Raw genomic sequence first — 19,835 nt, 5'->3', positions numbered from 1 at the left:
AGACTAACTAGCTCCCACTTTGCATTAAACCTAACGTTAATGTGCTTAAGGCTCAGAGGATAAGCGCACTGCTTTGTGTTCTGCTGAGGTAGTAAGAGGTGAAGTTTTGAATGGGGCAAGTTCCTCTACAATAGTTGGCCATTCAGGAATAACATGGACACTTCAGTTATTGAAACTTGCAGTTAGGAGACCTGGGTTCGCTTCCCGGGTCCTCCCTGCGTGGACTTTGCATGTTCTCCCTATGACTGCGTGGGTTTCCTCCCACAGTTTGGACTGTGGTCTCCTTACTGCGAGGCAGCAGCACTACCACTGTGCCGCCCAGATCATCTTAATGATTTATGAAAACATCTCTGATTACATTCAATATTAATTAAAAAAGTAACATTCAAACTCTCTCATAGATTAGATTGGGGCCCCACTTAGGAGGCTTCCACTTGTATCATTGCAGTGTGCTGACGCCATGCTTCAAGGAGGGTTCCCAAATATTTGGCGTTGCAGTTACTACTTAGGAAAACAGACACCCTCAGGGCCTCCCTCTCAGTTCAGAGCCCCAGGGAATTTAGCTTCCTTGTCGCTACTCCCCTGACCCTGACTATCGATGAGACTCAGAGAATCTTTGAGAATGAAGCTTAAAAAACAATGGAAACTGATTAAAGCTGAGGAGTCAGAGGTCTGAGCAGCTCAAACTTTTTAAATCACCAGGGCACCCAACAACTCAGGTTGCTAAGTTGTTTTCTGGGTCAAAATTCCCTTGAAAGGGCAATAGCTTTACCATTTTACGTCTCTGCTATGTACGGGAAAATAAAATCTGCTGAAAAATATGCACCTTCCGGCTTACCTAGCATTCAGACATTTAGCAGATTTGAAAAACAGTGCACCAGATTTTTCTGATTGGTACATAACGGATGCTCAGTCTCCTCTAACCAATGACACCACTCTTTGGTAGTATCACCCAAAGTTCCCCGTTAACTGCATTTTAACTCTGTTCAGCTACAGATTGTTTCCCTGAAATTAATCTTCAAACTATCAGGGTTCAAAACCAAGGAGACTAACTTTCATGAGACTAAATCAAATATGTAATCCAAAAATAAAACCAGAAACATCTTCCCAGAAAGTCATTATGTAAAGTTTCTAAAGCAGAGCAACTCTTGCAAATATTTTTGTTTTTGTATCCACAAAGTTAGAGGATGCCAGACTTGTGATACTAACCTAAATAGTGTCGTAGTGATTGCGCGTGGCATGAACATGTGATCGCAAGGGAATCATGTCAACAACAACAATACAGCTGCAACAAAGGGAAAAATTCCAAAATGGCAGCAAGTGTTAAAATGGCAATGTACTGACATCACAATCAACAATATTATTTATCTTGACTTTCAGAAAGCATTTGATAAGGTGCCACATGAGAGGTTGGCAAATTAAAAGAAGTGGGAGTTCAGGGTGATGTTTTTAGATGGGTGCAGAATTGGCTCAGACACAGGAAGCAGAGGGTGATGGTGCGAGGAACCTCATCAGAACTGGCCGATGTTAAGAGTGGTGTTCCACTGGGGTCAGTGCTAGGGCCACTGCTATTTTAATATATATAAATGATTTAGATAGGAATATAAGTAACAAGTTGGTTAAGTTTGCAGATGATACCAAGATAGGTGGATTAGCAGATAATTTGGAATCCTTTGCATCACTACAGATGGACTTGGATAGCATACAGGCTTGGGCAGATTTGTGGCCCACATATAAGTATTACACACAGGAAGTAAAAATGTTATGTCTGAATAAACAATGGCTGTCTGAAAATCGAGAGTACACCTTATGAGAAGGATTTAGGAGTCATAGTGGACCATTAAGAAGGCAAACAGAAAGTTAGGTTATATAGCACGATGGAGTACAAGTCCAAGGAGGTTATGTTCAACCTTTATTATGCACTGTTGAGGCCTCATCTGGAGTAGTGTGTGCAGTTTTTGTCTCCAGGCTATACACATGGCAGCACTAGAAAAGGTCAGAAGAACAAATTATAAAAATTATCCCTAAAAGTAACTAAGCAAGTATTAAAGCTAACAATCAAAGTTACTAGAATAGATCAAGAACATGCCAGGTGTCCAAGTGAGGCTCTTCATAGAAAAAGGCTGGCTCTGCATTCAGAACTCAACCTCTTGATAACTAAAGAAACTGAACAACTAATTTATAAATCCAGACATCATTACTATGAACACAGAGAGAAAGCTAATAAGCTTTTAGCTCAACAAATCCACAAGCAAGAAGTTCACAACGCAATCCCAGCAATTACCAACAGAAACGGAGACATAATCATTGACCATAAAAATATAATGCACACATTTAGAGACTACTATAAATCCTTATATTCTACTGAGTGTACAGAAGACAAGACACAATCTAATGCATTTCTGGATGCATTGGAGATACCACAAATAGATACTCTTAGTGCAGAGGAATTGGATAAACCGTTGCCACTTTCAGAATTATTAGATTCAATAAAGTCACTTCAGAGTGGGAAAGCAGCAGGCCCCAATATTTTATAAGAAGTTCTCCACTCAGCTAGCTCCCCTCCTATTAGCATCATTCACAGAAGCTAGAGACAATAAAATTCTACTTCAAACTTTTCGTCAAGCATTAATCACTGTCTTTCCTAAACAAAATAAGGACGTATTATAATGTGCATCATACAGACCAATTTCACTTCTGAATAAAAGCATTTGATATGATTGAATGGAACTACCTTTTCATTACATTCGAGAAATTTGGGTTTGGCCCGAACATTTGTGCATGGATGAAACTAATGTATACCAATCCAGAAGCTTCAGTTTGTATTAACAACATTAATTCAGACCACTTCAAACTAGAACGTGGTACCAGACAAGGATGTCCCTTGTGACCACTACTTTTTGCAGTCGCCATTGAGCCATTGGCAGCTCACTGTCGAAATGCTTATGAGATAAAGGGGATTATCACAGTAGGACTTGAACAGAAAATTTCTCTATATGCAGATGATATGGTACTGTATATATCAGACCCACAAAATACTGTGCCTGCAGTCCTAACAGCACTTACAGAATTTCAAAAGATTTCTGGTCTCAGAATTAATTTGACTAAAAGTGTGCTCTTTCCAGTGAATTCTCAAGCACACAATATTAGATTGGACACCTTCCCTTTTATCATCGCAGATCAGTTTAAATATCTATGAGTAAATGTCACAAGTCAACATAAAACTATTTATTAACCCTTCATCTCACTTTTGCTGGAAGAATTAATATTGTCAAGATGAATAACCCTAAGCTTCTCTTTTTATTTAAAAATATTTCAATATACATCAATAAATCGTTCTTTTTAGAAATTAGATTCAACAATAACCACATTTATTTGGAATTCAAAACATCCACGTATCCAAAGAGCGACCCTACAAAGACCTAAGGCAGAAGGTGGCATGGCTATGCCTAGCTTTCAATTTTACTACTGGGCAGCAAGCATACAAACTATAAAAACCTGGACATGGACACAAATAGATGAACATATACAGACTTGGTCTGCAATAGAAATAAAATCCTGCAGTTCCTCTTAATATTCCTTGCTTTGCACCCCAATAAATGCATATTATCGCCAAAATACTAATAACCCAATTGTGCTTCACTCACTCAGAATATGGAACTAGTGTAGGAAGCATTTTAAACTAGAGAATCTTTTATTGGTGGCACCTCTGCACAAGAACCGCCTTTATCAACCCTCACAAACATATGCAGTTTTTAATGTCTGGAAAACATTTGGGATTAAATCACTTAGAGATCTATACATAGACAACGTCTTTGCATCCTATGAACAATTACATTCTAAATTTAACTTTCCAGCAACACATTTCTTTCACTGTCTTCACATTAGAAACTGTGTTAAACAGAACCTGCCCAATTTTCCTCACCTCCCACCTCCCTTTATGCTGGAAACTATATTGATCATCAGATTCAAGGACTTAGACATCATCTCTGCAATTTATAAAACCATTTTACAGTCCCTCCCTTTCAAAGATCCAAGAGGACAATGGGAAAAGGATCTCTCACTCAACATCTCAGAAAAGGAGTGGAAGGTAGCAATGCAGAGAATTCACTTGAGCTCCATATGCACAAAGCATACAATTATTCAACTCAAAATTATATATCAAGCACATCTGTCTCACTTAAAATTGTCCAAAATGTTTCCAGGGCAAAATCCAACCTGCAAACGCTGCAATCAAGTTCCAGCATTACTGGGTCACATGTTTTGGGAGTGCGCCAAATTAACATCATTCTGGACCAACATTTCTAAATGCCTTTCAGACAGCCTTGGTCTTACAATCCCTCGTAACCCATTAACAGCTGTGTTTGGTGTACTCCCAGATGGGCTTAAAGTGGAGAAGGACAAACAAACTGTTATTACACTATTGGCATGCAGACTTATCTTGCTCAACTGGAAGAATCCTAACTCTCCCCTTTTAAGTCAGTGGGTAACTGATGTTATATACTATTTGAAATTTTAAAAAATCAAATTCTCACTTAGAGGGTCTGTGCAGAAATTTTTGAAAACCTGGCAGGATCTAATCAATAACATTTTAGAATACGCTTTTAAAGCACTGAGGAAGCAGATTCTCCCCCCATTCTCTTTTTTATTCTTTTTCTTCTCCATTTATCTATATTAACTTATTAATTTATCTATTTACTTACTTTTACTAGGTTTAAGTTTTATTCTTCTGCCCATGCTCTCTTTCTCAGGGGTGGGGGTTGATTTTTTTCAATCCTATTCTTGTAAAATTGATCTATTTGTATGGAATGTTGTGTGATTTCAATAAAATCAATAAAATTAACAAAGAAAAGAAAAGGTCAAAAGAAGAGCGACTAGACTGATTCCAGGTCTACAGAAGATGAATTATGAGGAAAGATTAAAAGAGCTGAGCCTTTACAGTTTAAGCAAAAGAAGATTAAGAGGTGACATGATTGAAGTGTTTAAAATTATGAAGGAAATTAGTACAGTGGATCGAGATTGTTATTTTAAAATTAGCTCATCAAAAACACGGGGACACAGTTGGAAACTTGTTAAGGGTAAATTTTGCACAAACATTAGGAAGTTTTTCTTTACACAATAAACGATAGACACTTGGAATAAGCTACTAAGTAGTGTGGTAGACAGTAAGACATTAGGGACTTTCAAAACTCGACTTGATGGTTTCTTGGAAGAAATGAGTAGATAGGACTGGCGAGCTTTGTTGGGCTGAATGGCCTGTTCTCGTCTAGATTGTTCTAATGTTCTAATAGTCGGTACCCCTACTCTATAAGCAATAGTAGTATTAAAGGTTATTTCCACATTGAAAGGAAAGAAGTTTAAAGACATCATGTTTTGGCTGTATACTCTTCACCAAAAGCTTAAGAAAGCATACAGATATGATTGGTAAACCTAAGAGACAGCCTGGGACCTATAAATCTGAAATAAGTGAACCATTTTAAGTAACGTAAAAGTCATCAGCCCCACGTGTCAGTATCTTTGGTGTTGATATGTCTTCATTATTTTTTCTCTGAAGGAGAATCGAATTACCCAGGGCTGTCTTACCAGCATCATAGGCCCCCAGGCAAAGTAGTGTACTGGGGTCCTGTTTTAATAGCAAAACAGAAACATACATAGGCATCCGAAACTTTGTGGGCCCCTATGCTCCTGGGGCTGTGCCTATACATTAAGAAGACCCTTGCCCAGGCCCACACAAACATATTTTGTTTTCTGGGGAGAGCTTTGTTCTCTCATGCAAGTCCTTGATGTGTATACTTGAAATATTAGCTGCGTTTATTTGGAAAAAAAAAAAAACGAAACAATAACAGACACAACATCACCCTATATAAATTTAAACAGCAATTTGTAACTGTCATAATATTAATTTGTTATTATTATGGCACAGTTGGTAGTGCAGCTGTTGCATAACAGTTTCAAGGGCCTAGTTTTAAATCTCATCCTGGTTACTGTTATTTTCTCCCTCGTGCCAAAAAGGTACATAAAATACATAAATTTATAGGACCAAATTGATCATAAATGAGTGATTGTGCCCAATAATAAACTGTCTTCACATCCAGTATTGGTCTCTGCCTTGCATGTCATGCTGTAGACGTCCCTAAAACGTAATGAGCAGATTGAAAAAGAAGAATGGATGGATGGATCAGAGTCAGTATGTGGAATCAGTAACAGACCAAATGTACCAAATGTTAATTGTTTATTTTTCCTTCAGGGTCAAAAAAGGGTGTTTTCCATTTCTTTTACGCAAATAATTTTTACACCATAGTTAATTAACAAAGAACAAGCACAATGTAACTGATGTCAATCTGATCACTTTCTGTACACCACTGATTAAAGCAGAGCAGCATTTCCAAGTATTCTTAAATGACCATGTCTAGTGAGTGCCACTTGGAGTTCATGTTCCCCATACTATTCCTTGTGCTCTCAGCCTGACTAGCAGACATATCTATACAGAAGGAGTCCTGCATTGCTCCCAGCCTTGGTCTACTAGAGGCTGTCTCTGTTATCTCTAGACTTTGTTCTAGTGGATTGCTTGGATTTTGAAGGTCTCAAAGCAAATGGTATTTTCAGGTGTGTTAAAGATACTATTGATATTATTGTTATTTTAAATATTTGTTAAAGAAACGGTACACCAAAACCTCCAGAGAAACCCTCTCCATGCCTATCATTGTTAATGTTATAAGAGCTTGTTATTGAATATACAGGCCGAAACACTGTTGCACAGCATGTACTCAAAGTGATCTTGCTGAGTAAATTACTTTGCATACTGTATGTTCTAAAACCTGCTTAATTCAGTTCAGGGTTGCAGTGGCCTAGAGTTCATTCTATAGGGGACAGTATTGTGGGAGAAGAAAGAGAAGATAAATATATTGACTGAGGCCTTCTAGCTAAACTATGAAAAATTGTTTCCCAGGCCAAACAGACCCCACACGGAAGTTGCCAGTGAAACCAAGGCACACGGAGGACTGAAATTGCTTTTGTAAAGTGGGGTTTTTTAGTTGTCATGTCCAGTCCATTAGGCTTCAGATGAAAAAGGTGAGTTCCTTAAAGACATCTCTTCGTATTCTACTGGGGTTAAGACAACAAAAGACACCTGTGGGGAAACACTGACATGTGATCACTGACACCTTTATGTTATATGGCCAAGTTAAAGTGTAATGTAGAATTCGTGGAAACCGAATTTATGGCTTACTAGCGTGCTACCTCATCAGACCCCAGCATAATTCACACATTTGATTTAACATGCTGTTGAAATCTCAATTGCTTGAATTAGAGCAGCTAGTTACTGCTTTTATTGACATTTGTGCACTTACTTCCTTTTAATACAGGGGGTCCTCGGGTTACAACATCTCGACACACAACGTTTCGAGTTTACAACGCTCACTCCCATAAAAACTTTAAAAAAATTGAGACGTGAGAAGGAATAAAGGTAAGGATTTTTTTACACTCATTTTTTATGTTACTACAGTACAGTGTATAGTACAGTACAGTATATTTATGTCCTTTTCCTTTTTCTGTGGCTTAGTTGTGTTTTTATGTTCTAGGTTATGATTTTGCAAATGTGTTAGGATAGGTACAGTAAGTGACTTAGGCTACGGTGTGTTTCGACACCAATATTTGGGTTATATCACTGTTGTAGGAACGGATTTTTGTCGTAACCTGAGGACCCCCTGTATTTGTATCTCAGCTGCCTGAGACTTTGTGTTCCAAAAATATACTGCGATATAATGATAAGTCAAGCTAAAGTGACCTGGAGGGAAGAACCTTCTAGAAAGCAGATTCACTAAATGGGGGAATCCAAAACCCAGATATTATCTTGTTCACAATTTCACCATGATTTGGAAGTTAAGCTATTATGAGAGTTGAGAAATTGCTGTTTCAATTTGCAATTTATGGTGATTATGAAAATATTATATTTTGACTCACTGGCAGCCCTTTTACTCACACCAAAGTTACACTACTTATCTGTTCCATGTAAGAAGAATCCTGGAAACCTTCAAACCTTAGCTCAACCTTAGTTTGAACATATTAGATAAATAAGCTATGTTGGGCTAAATCACCTTTTGTCACTTTTCAGATGTTTACTTAATTAAATGAAATGTACGTCCAGTTTTTAATATGCAGTATGTTCATCCATCCAACTACTTTTTAATACTTTCTGTTTTTTTCAACTACAGTCTCGTGAGAGTCAGAGTCTACCTCGACGGCCCTGTGTTCAAGACAAAAGCTAAACTTGGGCTGGACACCAGTCTAAAGCAGTGCTCTAATCACGAACACGTCACACTCATCCGTTCATTTATTTTCTAAACCCACTTATACTATTACAGAGTCCCATGGAAACAGAGCTTATCCTTCTCTCAATGTGTGCTCATCCCTGCACTCGCATACAGTGAACTAATTTTAAGTGTGAATAAACTGGAGAATAAAAGTGGATTACCTGATGAATGCCATGCAAACATAAGAAACTTGTACAAATCCTGTAACCAGACTAGGAATCAAACTCGGGGCTCTCAAGCGGCAAGCCAACAGCTCTAAGGACTGTACTAGTTTGCTGCCCGCATTACTCGGTAAAAGTAACAATAAACAGTTTGACAGCTACTAAGGCTCCAGCACAAACTGATGGCACTGATTAAAGCAATGCAAATAAAAGAACTAGAATTTTATGTCCTCATTCGCTGTGGTTCACGTTTAACATGGAGGTCATTTGAATTACTGTAGTCTCACAAGTCCCGAATTAATAATAATAATAATAATAAGCAAGGGCCTTTTAGATTATAATAACTGCACATATTTCAAAATTCTGTATATCTAAAACATACAAGACAAATTACTCATTAATAATAATTACATAGCTCTAATAATTATCAGTTAAAAAAGTTTTTCAAGGCTACTCAAGTGACTTTTGAGATGTTGTAGTGATGGCACTATATAATGGCCTTAGGCTCTTTGGATTGTCACATTGTTTTCATAGAAGTTAATCACGAGGACCCCTAGAGAGTAGAATACAAGGGGCCCTGTCACAGAATAATAATTCAGTGATTTAAAGGTCAGGAAATGAGTTGGGATATAAAAAAACTAGCCTGCAACCTGGAGAGAAGCAGGCACTATTTGAAGTTTGTTTTGGTGTGTGCTTGTACAAGAGCAGTTTTAAATGAGTGAACAAACCTCTTAAGTAATGCCCAGTTTTGGAGGTTTTTACAGCTATATGCATTGTGCAAGCATTACGTACTCCATTCTAGAATGGATGGATTAGGTTATGTACACCTTTGAGTTAATTGAAAAACAATCAGAATGTGTGTTTCCTAACTACCTGTCTGATGGTGTGTCATGGCTGCCAGTGTTCAGACTTTCACGCTATGCTGTTTTTCGACTTTCATACTTCAGAGGTGAGATGATTCTTCACTCATTCCTGTTTTACCAGATCTTGTTTTGGCTACACTTCTCGACAAAACTAGACAAGATTTTACTACCTTTTTTTGTAAAAGTTTTTATACTGGTTTGTAATTTTAAATAATGCAGTTTCTGGATTGATTTTACAATAACTTTCATAGGTGCTAAGCAAATGTTTTGTAAATTTAACTCATTAAAAGTGAACTAGGTGTTCCTCCGAGACAATATAGCATATTAGGGTTCCTGGAAATAATGGGTTCAAGCATTTGATGACGACTGGTAAATGACATCATATTTGTAATCACTGACCTTGAAATAGTCTACAACAATACCCCACATGTGAAAATTTGAAATTTGTCATTTTTAACCTCCCGCGTGTGGCTCTTAGGGAGGCTAGGACTACTGGTAAAGAACCAAATATCAAAAATATTATCATATTCATGATCATTAACCTCAAAATGGCATAAAATGACACTCCACATGCCTATATTACAAAGATTTGTGAAAAGGAGTAAATTTGGACCCTTGTATCCCATTAGTGAGGTGAACCCTTGGGGTCTGTTGATGTGGCTTCTGACCATTTTTGCTGTTTTTTTGGGGTTTACTCTTTACCATAAGAGTGTAATATCCTGCACAAAATATGGTCCAAAACATAACCTTAAAAATTAGGGGTTTTTTGGGGTCTAGAAGTCCAAAAGTAGGGGGAACCCAAAATAGCTTGGCATATTCCATAGCTAGACACCAAGATGAGTTATGCTTTAAAACATTTGAGGAGGTTTTCTCACACCGGTCAGTCAGGAGGTGCCAGGCAAAAACAACTGAAGTGACTTCAAAGTGTTCAGAAGTCATTCTTATGAACACAACAGACAATCACTCCTTGCTAGATGTGACTAAATAAAGGAAAGTACCGAATACCGAGTAATATAAAACACAGGTATTCCATTAAAAGACCCCCTAGGAACAATACTCAGCGGATATGAGTAGAAAAATATTTAAGTTGGAATGATAATGGCACCTCTTCCCTTCACTTTCATAACTCAAAAAAACAGGACAGACTCACCCCCAAGTACAAAAGGATTCCATAAATGAGAAACGTCTTGAAAAAACATCTTCTTAGCGCGTTGATTAGCTTTGGGTTTTTCTTTGATGTTGCAAGTTCTCTGTCCCATTCTCTGCCAAAAACAAAAGAAACCTCAACAGACATGTTCTCCAGTGAGGCCATTGCACCCTTTTCTGACATTTTTACATGAACCAATGTATAACCCAGGAGATTTGGCAGATTTTAGTATTTTTAGTAGTACAGCATGCAAAGACCTAAAGACCTAAATAATTCCACGCTAGCAAAACTTATTAGTGGAATTAAAGTTCAGATTCTCACTAGACCACATTTTTGGCAGTTTAAATATGGCCTTCAATATATCACCCTGTAGGAGGTTGGCTTTTGTAAAGGTCATGCAATGTGATTTTGAGAAGTACTGCTGTGATCCAAGAACAAATACAAAATAATAAGTAATAGTAAGGGTTCTGGAGATCCTCCTGTGGTCAATGTTAGAAAAGAAAAGGACAAATACAGATAATTGTCATACAGTGTTTGTTTCCTTTAAATGAAAAGACAAGAAACAGCATTCTCAACATTCTGTTTAATACGCTACTGCTGAAATAAAAGACAGCACACTGTGCAAAACAGAGTAACATCATTAACAAAAAAAAGAGATAAACATTTCTTAGGGGACTCCAGGGATTAGACAGCACACTAATACATCCTTACTGAATTCAGTTGTTCAAAATGCATTGTTTGTTTGAAAAGTGAAATATCTCTAAATATCATTGTAGGGTTTATCATGAATTAATTTCTAGAGATTTTGTAAAATTAGCTCAAGTTGAGGTCTTCTGATGGACTGGCATACTGTCCAGGGTTTATTCCTACCTTGTGCCCAGAGCAGCTGGGATAGGCTCCAGTCCCTGCAAGCTAGAACAGACTTTGGAAATGGATGGATGGACGGACCCTTTGTTATTCCTGTGATATACCTAATGTGTTCCTCACTGGCACATAAGGTTTACTTTAAAACAGTATCTATGGATTGTCACTTGTACTGTTGACTCTCTGTTATTCCTTTGCTATTTGAAGCCTCTTTTTGGATTTATAAAAAATCTGTTAAATAAATAAATATTATTCAATTGTTGCATCATGTACTTTGAGGTGAACTCAGCACAGATCACCACTCAGGAACCTAAGGTTTAAGTTAACATTTTCTTATACTGATTACTGTGGACCAACTTATCCGCTGTTTTTTATTTCAACTGCTGCTTTTAATGCATTAACTAATTACCACAGGATCAAAGTAAGACTTTGAGAGTGATATGAATGACATAACATTCTCAAAACCCGGTCAATCTAATTTAAGGTCATGGATGGCTAGAGACTATCCTGGCCGCACTGAGTGCAAGGCAGGAACTACTCGTAGATGGGTCCTAGGCCACTGCAGGATCCACTCATGCACACACCCATATTCACACTCATGTGAGAGGTAACTGGTAGCACTTTAGTTTAGGCACTGCAAACTCAATTATAATAATAATAATAATAATAATATTTTTTTACATTGTGGAACCTGGCCCAGACACAGATGGACATCATTTTTAGGCACCCAACACACGTTTATTTACAATATTTACAATAAGTGCACAACCCAGTGCCTCAGCACCAATCACCCCAAAGTCCAGGCCTCTTCCAAATGCCATGTCCTTTCTTCAGGCCACCTCCTGCCTCTCCTCCTGAGCTCTGTCCACTTCCACCCAACTTCAGCCTCGAGTGGAGGGAGGCGGCCCCTTTTATATCCACCCGGATGTGCTCCAGGTGTCCTACAGTAATCTTCCGCTGGCACTCCCCTGTGTGGCAGAAGTACTGTCTGTGAACCCGGAAGCACTCCGGGTGTCCCCGATACTCTTCCCCCAGCACTTCCGGGTGTGGTGTTAGTGCTGAGGTCCAGGGCTCCAAAGGCATCGGGGGGCCCCCTGGCGGTCCCCAAAGCAACCAGGGCGGTCGCCCTCTTGTGGTCTGGAGGAGACACAAACCCTCCTCCAGTCCTCATGGGTGACCCGGTTGGGTATCACCCCCAGCCACGTGTCACAACATTTATATAGTACATTTCTCACATTCTGCTATGTAACAAAGGCTCCTTTTGGTCTAAATTATGCTTACAAAGCATCAGTAAAGCTTTTATTCTTCTTAGTGTGGCATACTGAAAGACTTTGATACACTGCTAATATTACTTGTGAATTTGAAAGATTTTAAGTATGTAATAGTGAGGGAAACCTGTCTCTCCTGAACCAGCTATGACCATTCCAAAGTGAAGTTTTTATAGAAAGCCCTATTACTGAGATGAATAACCACTTTACTGATGCTTTTATAAGTGTTATTGAGACCGAAACAAGCCTTTGTTAAGGTCTTGTTACATGACAGTAAATGAGTAACAGATGCATTTGTGCAGTACCTAAACTAAAGTGTTATCAGTTACTCTCAGATGAGTGTGAATATAGATGTGTGCATGAGTGGGTCCTGCAGTGGCCTAGGACCCATTTAGGAGTAGTTCCTCCATTGCATTTTGGTGATGTGGGAGGAAAACTGGAGTTCATTGAGAAAAATCCAGACAGAGATAGTGCCCGTAATTTCCATATGGACAATGGCCAGGTGGTGTGTTTGAACCCAGGACTCTAGTATTAGGAGGATGTAATGTGTTTGTCATTAAGGATGTAATGTGAAGTGAAGCAAAGTGACCCCCTTTTATTGGCTGACTGAACAGATTACAATATGCAAGCTTTCAAGGGAGCTCAGGCCCCTTCTTCAGGGAAGGTTTGTTGGACAGAAATTGGAGTTCCCTGTGTTTATATATACAGCATACCTTCAAGTGGCTCATCTTCAGTGTCAAAAATTAACAGACCTAAGATTCATTTAGCATTAGAGAACAACATATAGTCAAGATCTTTTGATAAGATGACTGTCCACCAAAATCTTTTGAGGTTTTTGATGAGTTTTCCTAATGATGTGGGTCTGTAGTCAAATTGACTAGTTCACTTAGCCTATCAAAGGTGTAATTTTGCTTCACTGCTCATTGAATCCAGGTCCTTCAGTCCTGTGCCATGTTGTGTGCGTCGATGGTAGTCACATATACCATGGCAGGCAAATGAATTCTGCTTATGAGGCTGGGATCTTTCAGTGCAATATAATAATTATTTGACTAACACAGAGATATTGACAAGAAGTGCTCCAATATAAATTCACCCAAGGATGCAAATGATGTATGCGCTGGCTGCTTCAGCTGTCTACAGATTCTGGACATACACCCCTATGCTTTCCTTCTCCGTCAATGCACAACTGGGTTTATAGGCTGCTGGCTTTCCACCTGAATAGAATAACTGTTGTATTATAAAACCTACTGTAGTGAACTGTGAGAACCAGGCTCCCTCAACGTCAACTTATCCTTTATGCAAGCATGTTGCTCCACTTTGTTGAAAGAACTTTTCTCTAACATAGGTTATTAATCTTAATGTCACTTTTATGGCAGGGTAAACAAGAACAGTATACTATAGTCGCTTTTCTTTGGACCTTACAAACATACTAATTTAAGTAATCACATGGGTAAATGATTTCAAGCAATGTAGATAAGAAAGAGTAGAAAGTCTTTTATCTCTCATGGTTTTACTACCCTTTGTAGCACACTAAATACAACTGCAGTAGATACTTAGAGGCACATACTGTAAAAGAAGTCCAGACTCAGATAGAATTCTGGAAAAGGACCTAAAGTATTTCTCATGTACTTTTCACCTTATTCCCAAGCAGCCTTTACACAAAAAAGAGGACATCTATTTGTGTATAAATGTCTATTAATAAAATTAAGTACATTTCATTGAGGCTCAAAAACTTAATAACAATGCCAGCATTTGATGCCAGATGGATTAATCTTTTTTGGAGATTTAGAAATTGATCTTAGTTATAGAAAGATGATGAACAATATTCTTTATAGATTTATTATCTTTAAAATTGTTTAATAATACATAATTATGGCAAATGCTGGCACAGCACTAACCTCTACAAACATATACAGATGCAAAAATATTCTTTAAAATATAATTTGTGCTAGTGAGCATTTTTCAGAGTTGCTAATGGTCAGTTCCAATGCCAATTTGTTGCATTTTAATATTCAAAGTTTAAATCAATGCTACCATTTAACAGTAGAAGCATTCTAAAAATCAGACTCTACATTATCACCACTTTATCTGTAAAACAAATTTTGTTTAATTTACAACTAATGTAACATGGCTTGTGAGTCATTAAACATTATCCTGTTATGTGATTTGTTTAATGAGGCATCTACATCATAGGAAGGTACTTGGAAATAAGTTCTAAATGCAGAAAGATTTTTGTTCATAGCTTCTTCGTCATTTATTTCATATTTAACTTGGAATGCAATGCATATCTCATCATCATGTGCTTCAAAAATCAAACGGGTAACAAAAATGTAATAACTAACAATGATGAGTGAAGGGCCATGATTGCATTTTTCATGGTCAACGTTTCTCATACAGATACGGTAAGGAGAGATTCCAGAGGCAACTTGACAGATTTATCAAAGAAATTTTTTTACTTAGAGATATGCTGTGTAAAATTCAATTCAATTCCATTTATTCTTACATCTACACACACAAATTAAAAATAGAGTGTGAAATGTATAAAATGCAAAGGAAACACGAAACTACACATTCAAACATAAAGAGATAAAACAACATGAATGTAATATGAATATTATACATGTATAATATAAAATATGTATACAATCTGTGTATCAAGAAAGAGCAAAATACATTACAAAGTATACAGACATCCATCTGAATAAAAGGATAAGTGTCTGTGTGTCTGTCCGGTTGCACTGTCCCTGTCATTCCAATACATGGCACATCACAAATGTTTTTAGATGTAAAATGCATTGCTTTTGTCATTCTAACAGATGGCACATCGCAAACTTTAGCACTGCTTTTACAAATCTCATAAGAAATGGCTTATAACAGGGACACATATTCCATGGTGAACTGCAAATGTTAACTCTGAGGTCAATTATTTAGATTTCAACACATCCTAGAGGGGTTTGACTTACATGCTAATGTAAATCTGGGTCATACAGATTATATATGGAGAATTACTTAAAGTTCTGAAAATAAAATATAAAATAGTTCATTTGTTCCAGCTGGAGTCATCATTTAACAGCCAGTCAAACACAATTTAAGTGACAAGCTGCAATCTTTTAGTTAAAAACTTGCATTCACATATACATACACACATTCAAATTATTACGTATAATAACATTGTTAACCTCTTTGTAAATTGTGAAAATGCAAACTTAAAGTTACTCATTGCAGCTGGCACGGTGGTGTTAGTGTATCCAGTATGCTGGGTTTGAACCCCATAGCCACTTGTTTTCTTCTGTTTCAGCATGCATTTTTCTCCAATCATTCTGATGTTCCTCTCACATTCCCACAAACAAGCCTCTAGGATTATCTAGCAATTAAAAAGTGGCCTTTTGTGAGGGTAGGTTTGTGCATGACTAGGCCTTGTGATAAACTTTTGTCCTGTCTAGGGATGGTTTCGGCCTTGACTATCTGCTGAATTGTATTAGGTGGGAGTTAGAATGTTCTGTTTTGTTAATCATTGATTTTATTTTGGAAAAATTGGTAATACCAGGGTTTACTTCAGTGGACATCAAACTGCATTTGTTTCAAGTTCAACTGCATGGTACGTTGCCAGAACAGTTAGCACTGTGGTATCACACCCCCAACGTCCTAGGTTTGAATCCTATACCTGCATGGCATTTGATCTCTCTGTATTTTCCAGGTACTCTATTTTGTCAGTTGACAAATCTAAACTGGTTTACTTAAAGTGGATATGTGTGTAAGTGTGCTCAAAAGACTGGCACCAAGTGTTGGTGGGATAGACACCAGTGTCTCACAACACCAAATAATGCTGTGCTGATGCCTGCTGACTGTTAAGTGGGTACCATCTGTCTACTGCAGTATATATACATGCACATATTAAAACTCATTTAGTTTTGCATTCTTTCAGAAACCCTGTTTTTCCATCACAGTGTTTTCAAGAGAGGATTAAATACTACTAACATATTTTTCTGTGCTTCAAACAACATACTGCTTTCTCATAAAATGCATGTACATACACACAAATACTTGTGTATATATACAGTATCCTTCTATATAAAAGCGGTCGGGATTGTCCTTCCGTCCCGTGAGTGCTACGCAGGCGCGGAGTTTCACACACGCCCCGTCCATTTTGCAATGCACGATGGGATTTGTTGTTTCGTTTTTCTAGGTAAAAGATGATTTTCTACTCCAGACTGTGCGATATCTTCTTCTTCTTTCTTACTATATAAAAGCGGTCGGGATTGTCCTTCCGTCCCGTGAGTGGAAAGCGTAGCGGTATTCCACTTATCACAGACTTACTACTTGCAGCTTGCGGTACGACGCGACATGATGTGAGCAGAGTTCTGGTGCTCCCATCGTTCCCTTGCTTTTGTGCGCGATGCGTTGGAAAAATAGACAAAATTATGTCTCTGGAAATAATTAATGTTGATGGAGTACAAATGCCTCACCGCATAGTAAATATCAGGGGGGTTCAAAAGGGCGACCTCGAAATAGAAAAAAAGTTTAAATTTCATCACAAAAATAACAGAAACTACGAGTATTAAAGTAATACCGCTCAAATGCAATATAACCAAATTAATGAGTTTGTATCAAATATCAAATTGATCTACATATTGAATTGCCTTAAGAAGTGGTCAACTTAAAAGTCGGTCGCCTTAAAAGGCGGGTCAGCCTAGTATATATAAAATGACAAGATCACCAACTGCAATTGAAAAATCTTACATACCCAATGACAAAAGTTGTGTAATTTGACAGGACTTAGAGATTAAATCAAAAACAAGGAATAATTTAAATAAACAACAAAAGTATCATTAGTCGGTCAGTCATTGTCCAACCCACTATATCCTTGCACAGGGTCACAGAGGTCTGCTGGAGCCAGTCTCAGACAGCACAGGGTGCAATGCAGGAACAAATCCCCGGGCAGTGGCCAGCCCACCGCAGAAAAGTAGCATTAATATAAGTAATTCAAAAATGGACAAAAAGGACTTAAAACAAGGAGATGAACTCCAGGCAAGGAAGGAATCCCAGCTGAAATATAACAACAAGAGCTAGCATACCTGGTAAACAGAGGGTCACAAATGCATGACACGATTGAAACAGACAGACTTACTGTTGTACCATTAAGCCCGTTTTAATTTAAAAATGGGCATTTGCTATGCTACTTCATATATATGTATATATACAGTATATATATAAATATATATACACAGTAATACACAGTATATATATATATATATATTGTCACACAAGTGCGACAAGGAGTGAGCTGAGTGGACCAAGTGGAGTTAATTACCCACCAGGTCAGGGGGTGGCAGGATGCACTAAACCTACCTTGGTTATCTTTACAGGCCAAAAATGTGAAAACCTGCCTGATGCAACAACATTTTCAGTTCTGGGCCCTAGACTGAAGTCACTTCTGGTTCCAGCCAGATGACATCATTTCCACCTTTCGGCTTATAAAGCCGCCATCTCTCCTCCACTAGGCAGTTCAGTGGAGAACTCAAAATAATTCATGAGTGCTGTGTCAAAACCCTTTTGCAGCCAGGGAGAGTATATGGGTGGCTGCCCCAAACCTTCTTACGTGTGTCAAGGCTATTCATTTTACAGTGGCATAGTCGGCAGGATGATGGCCTCCTTATGGAACCGGAAGCCAGACCAGAAAAAAGCCTTGACACACCCTCAAAATCACGAAGCCAAGAAGTGTCAGGTAGGAGAGTACTGTTCCCACGTCGCTGAGCGAGGGCTGGTCAGTGTGTATAGGAGGAAGCTAGAGTGGGTTCCGACCCAGAAACCTGTGAAGGGATCTAGGGCTAGTGGACAAGGGACCTACAGAAGAGAGCCAGGTTCAGAAGGGAACACACCGGAGACTAGTTGTGGGCTCCTGAGTAAGGGGGCTGTTCAACAATGTCCCACAAAGGTAAAAACCTTTGATAAATGTGGGAGTGCCTCAGGCAGGCAGGCGAAAAATGTATTGGACTGGGAATTCCACCCAAATGAGTCCACCAAAGAGCATGCATACAAGCTTTGGGTGAAAGTTGGGAATTGGCTGAGGCCAAATGAAAGGAATGCCCGACAGGTTGTAGAGCAGGTAGCCTGTGCCTTGCTCATAAACGCGCTCCCTTTGGAGATTTCCCAGCTAGCCTGGGGACAGATGTGCGAAAATATGATCTCTTTAATCAAGATCATAGATCATCTGTGAGCGGAAACCTGCTTGGGAGATCCAGAACAGAACCCGTGTGAACCCAGACGAATTTGCGTCCCTGCCTTAAAAGTCCCAGTCTCACATTGCGGAGCTAGCTCCGGAAAAACCTGGTGCACAGAGGAGATGTGGGGGTCTGTGGAGAGACATGGGGAGGGGGCAGTGCGCTTTTACTAACCCTCTGGCTTTTTCAAATATGGGAGAAGCGATAGTTAATGGGCACAAGGTTACTTCTTCATTTGACTCTGGCAGTAACATTTCCATTGTTGCTCACCATTTAGTGTTGCCACGACAATGGCTTAAAACTAAGACCCGTCTAACCCGCATTCATGGGGATGTCCGATCATATGAGTCCGCCGCCTGCTACATCAGCCAAAACGGAGTTTTAAGAAAAATGGTGGTGGCAGTCCTCGAGAATCCTCCCTTCCCCATAATCCTAGGTAGAAATTGAGCTGACAAAACCCACGGTATAACACTCGTTGATCCCCCAAACACATTAGGTCTTGTCATGGACGCTAACTCCGCATCCTCAGCTACCTCCATACCGTGTTCAGAGCTGAAAGAGGGTCAGACTTCAACCTCTGACAGTAATGTGGAAACGGCCGTGCCGTCACATCATGACACGTCATCTTCAAGCACTGCATTGGCTTGGCTCGAAACCATGCCCCTTGAGGTCGGAACAGATCCTCTCAGCCGTCTGCAGTTTCAATTTAGACAGACGCCGGATTCATTTAAAATGGAGCAGTGGAATGATGACTCCCTTAAATTTGCAAAAAATACAGTGGTCTTAATAGATGGCCAGGCCAACCACAGTAAATCCCATGCCTCATAAATTGAACCTTAACTTCGGTGATAATTTGACTGGCCTATAGCAACAGGAGCTCGAAGCAGCTATCCTGTCTGTTCCAGAGGTAGTGAACAAAAAGCCCGGACGAACCTCCCTGATTGCGCATAACATCGTGACTAAACCCGGGGTTATAGTCAGAGAATGCCCATATTGGAT

The 19,835-nt window shown here is 38.8% G+C and overlaps 1 protein-coding gene across 1 annotated transcript in view; it reads right to left on the bottom strand.

Moving 5' to 3' along the window:
• The window catches only part of cftr (CF transmembrane conductance regulator), a 135,151-nt gene that overhangs the window by 106,486 nt on the left and 8,830 nt on the right, over positions 1-19,835 (bottom strand). Inside the window, exon 3 of the mRNA XM_039761403.1 lies at positions 10,487-10,598. Coding sequence (XP_039617337.1) covers positions 10,487-10,598 — 112 coding nt within the window. The remainder of the gene's footprint in view (positions 1-10,486; positions 10,599-19,835) is intronic.

The sequence above is a fragment of the Polypterus senegalus genome, chromosome 8 (assembly GCF_016835505.1).
Source record: "Polypterus senegalus isolate Bchr_013 chromosome 8, ASM1683550v1, whole genome shotgun sequence".
In the NCBI taxonomy this organism is placed as follows: domain Eukaryota; kingdom Metazoa; phylum Chordata; class Cladistia; order Polypteriformes; family Polypteridae; genus Polypterus; species Polypterus senegalus.
Note: the sequence above shows the minus strand (reverse complement) of the source record. Positions and strands in the feature narration are given on the sequence as shown.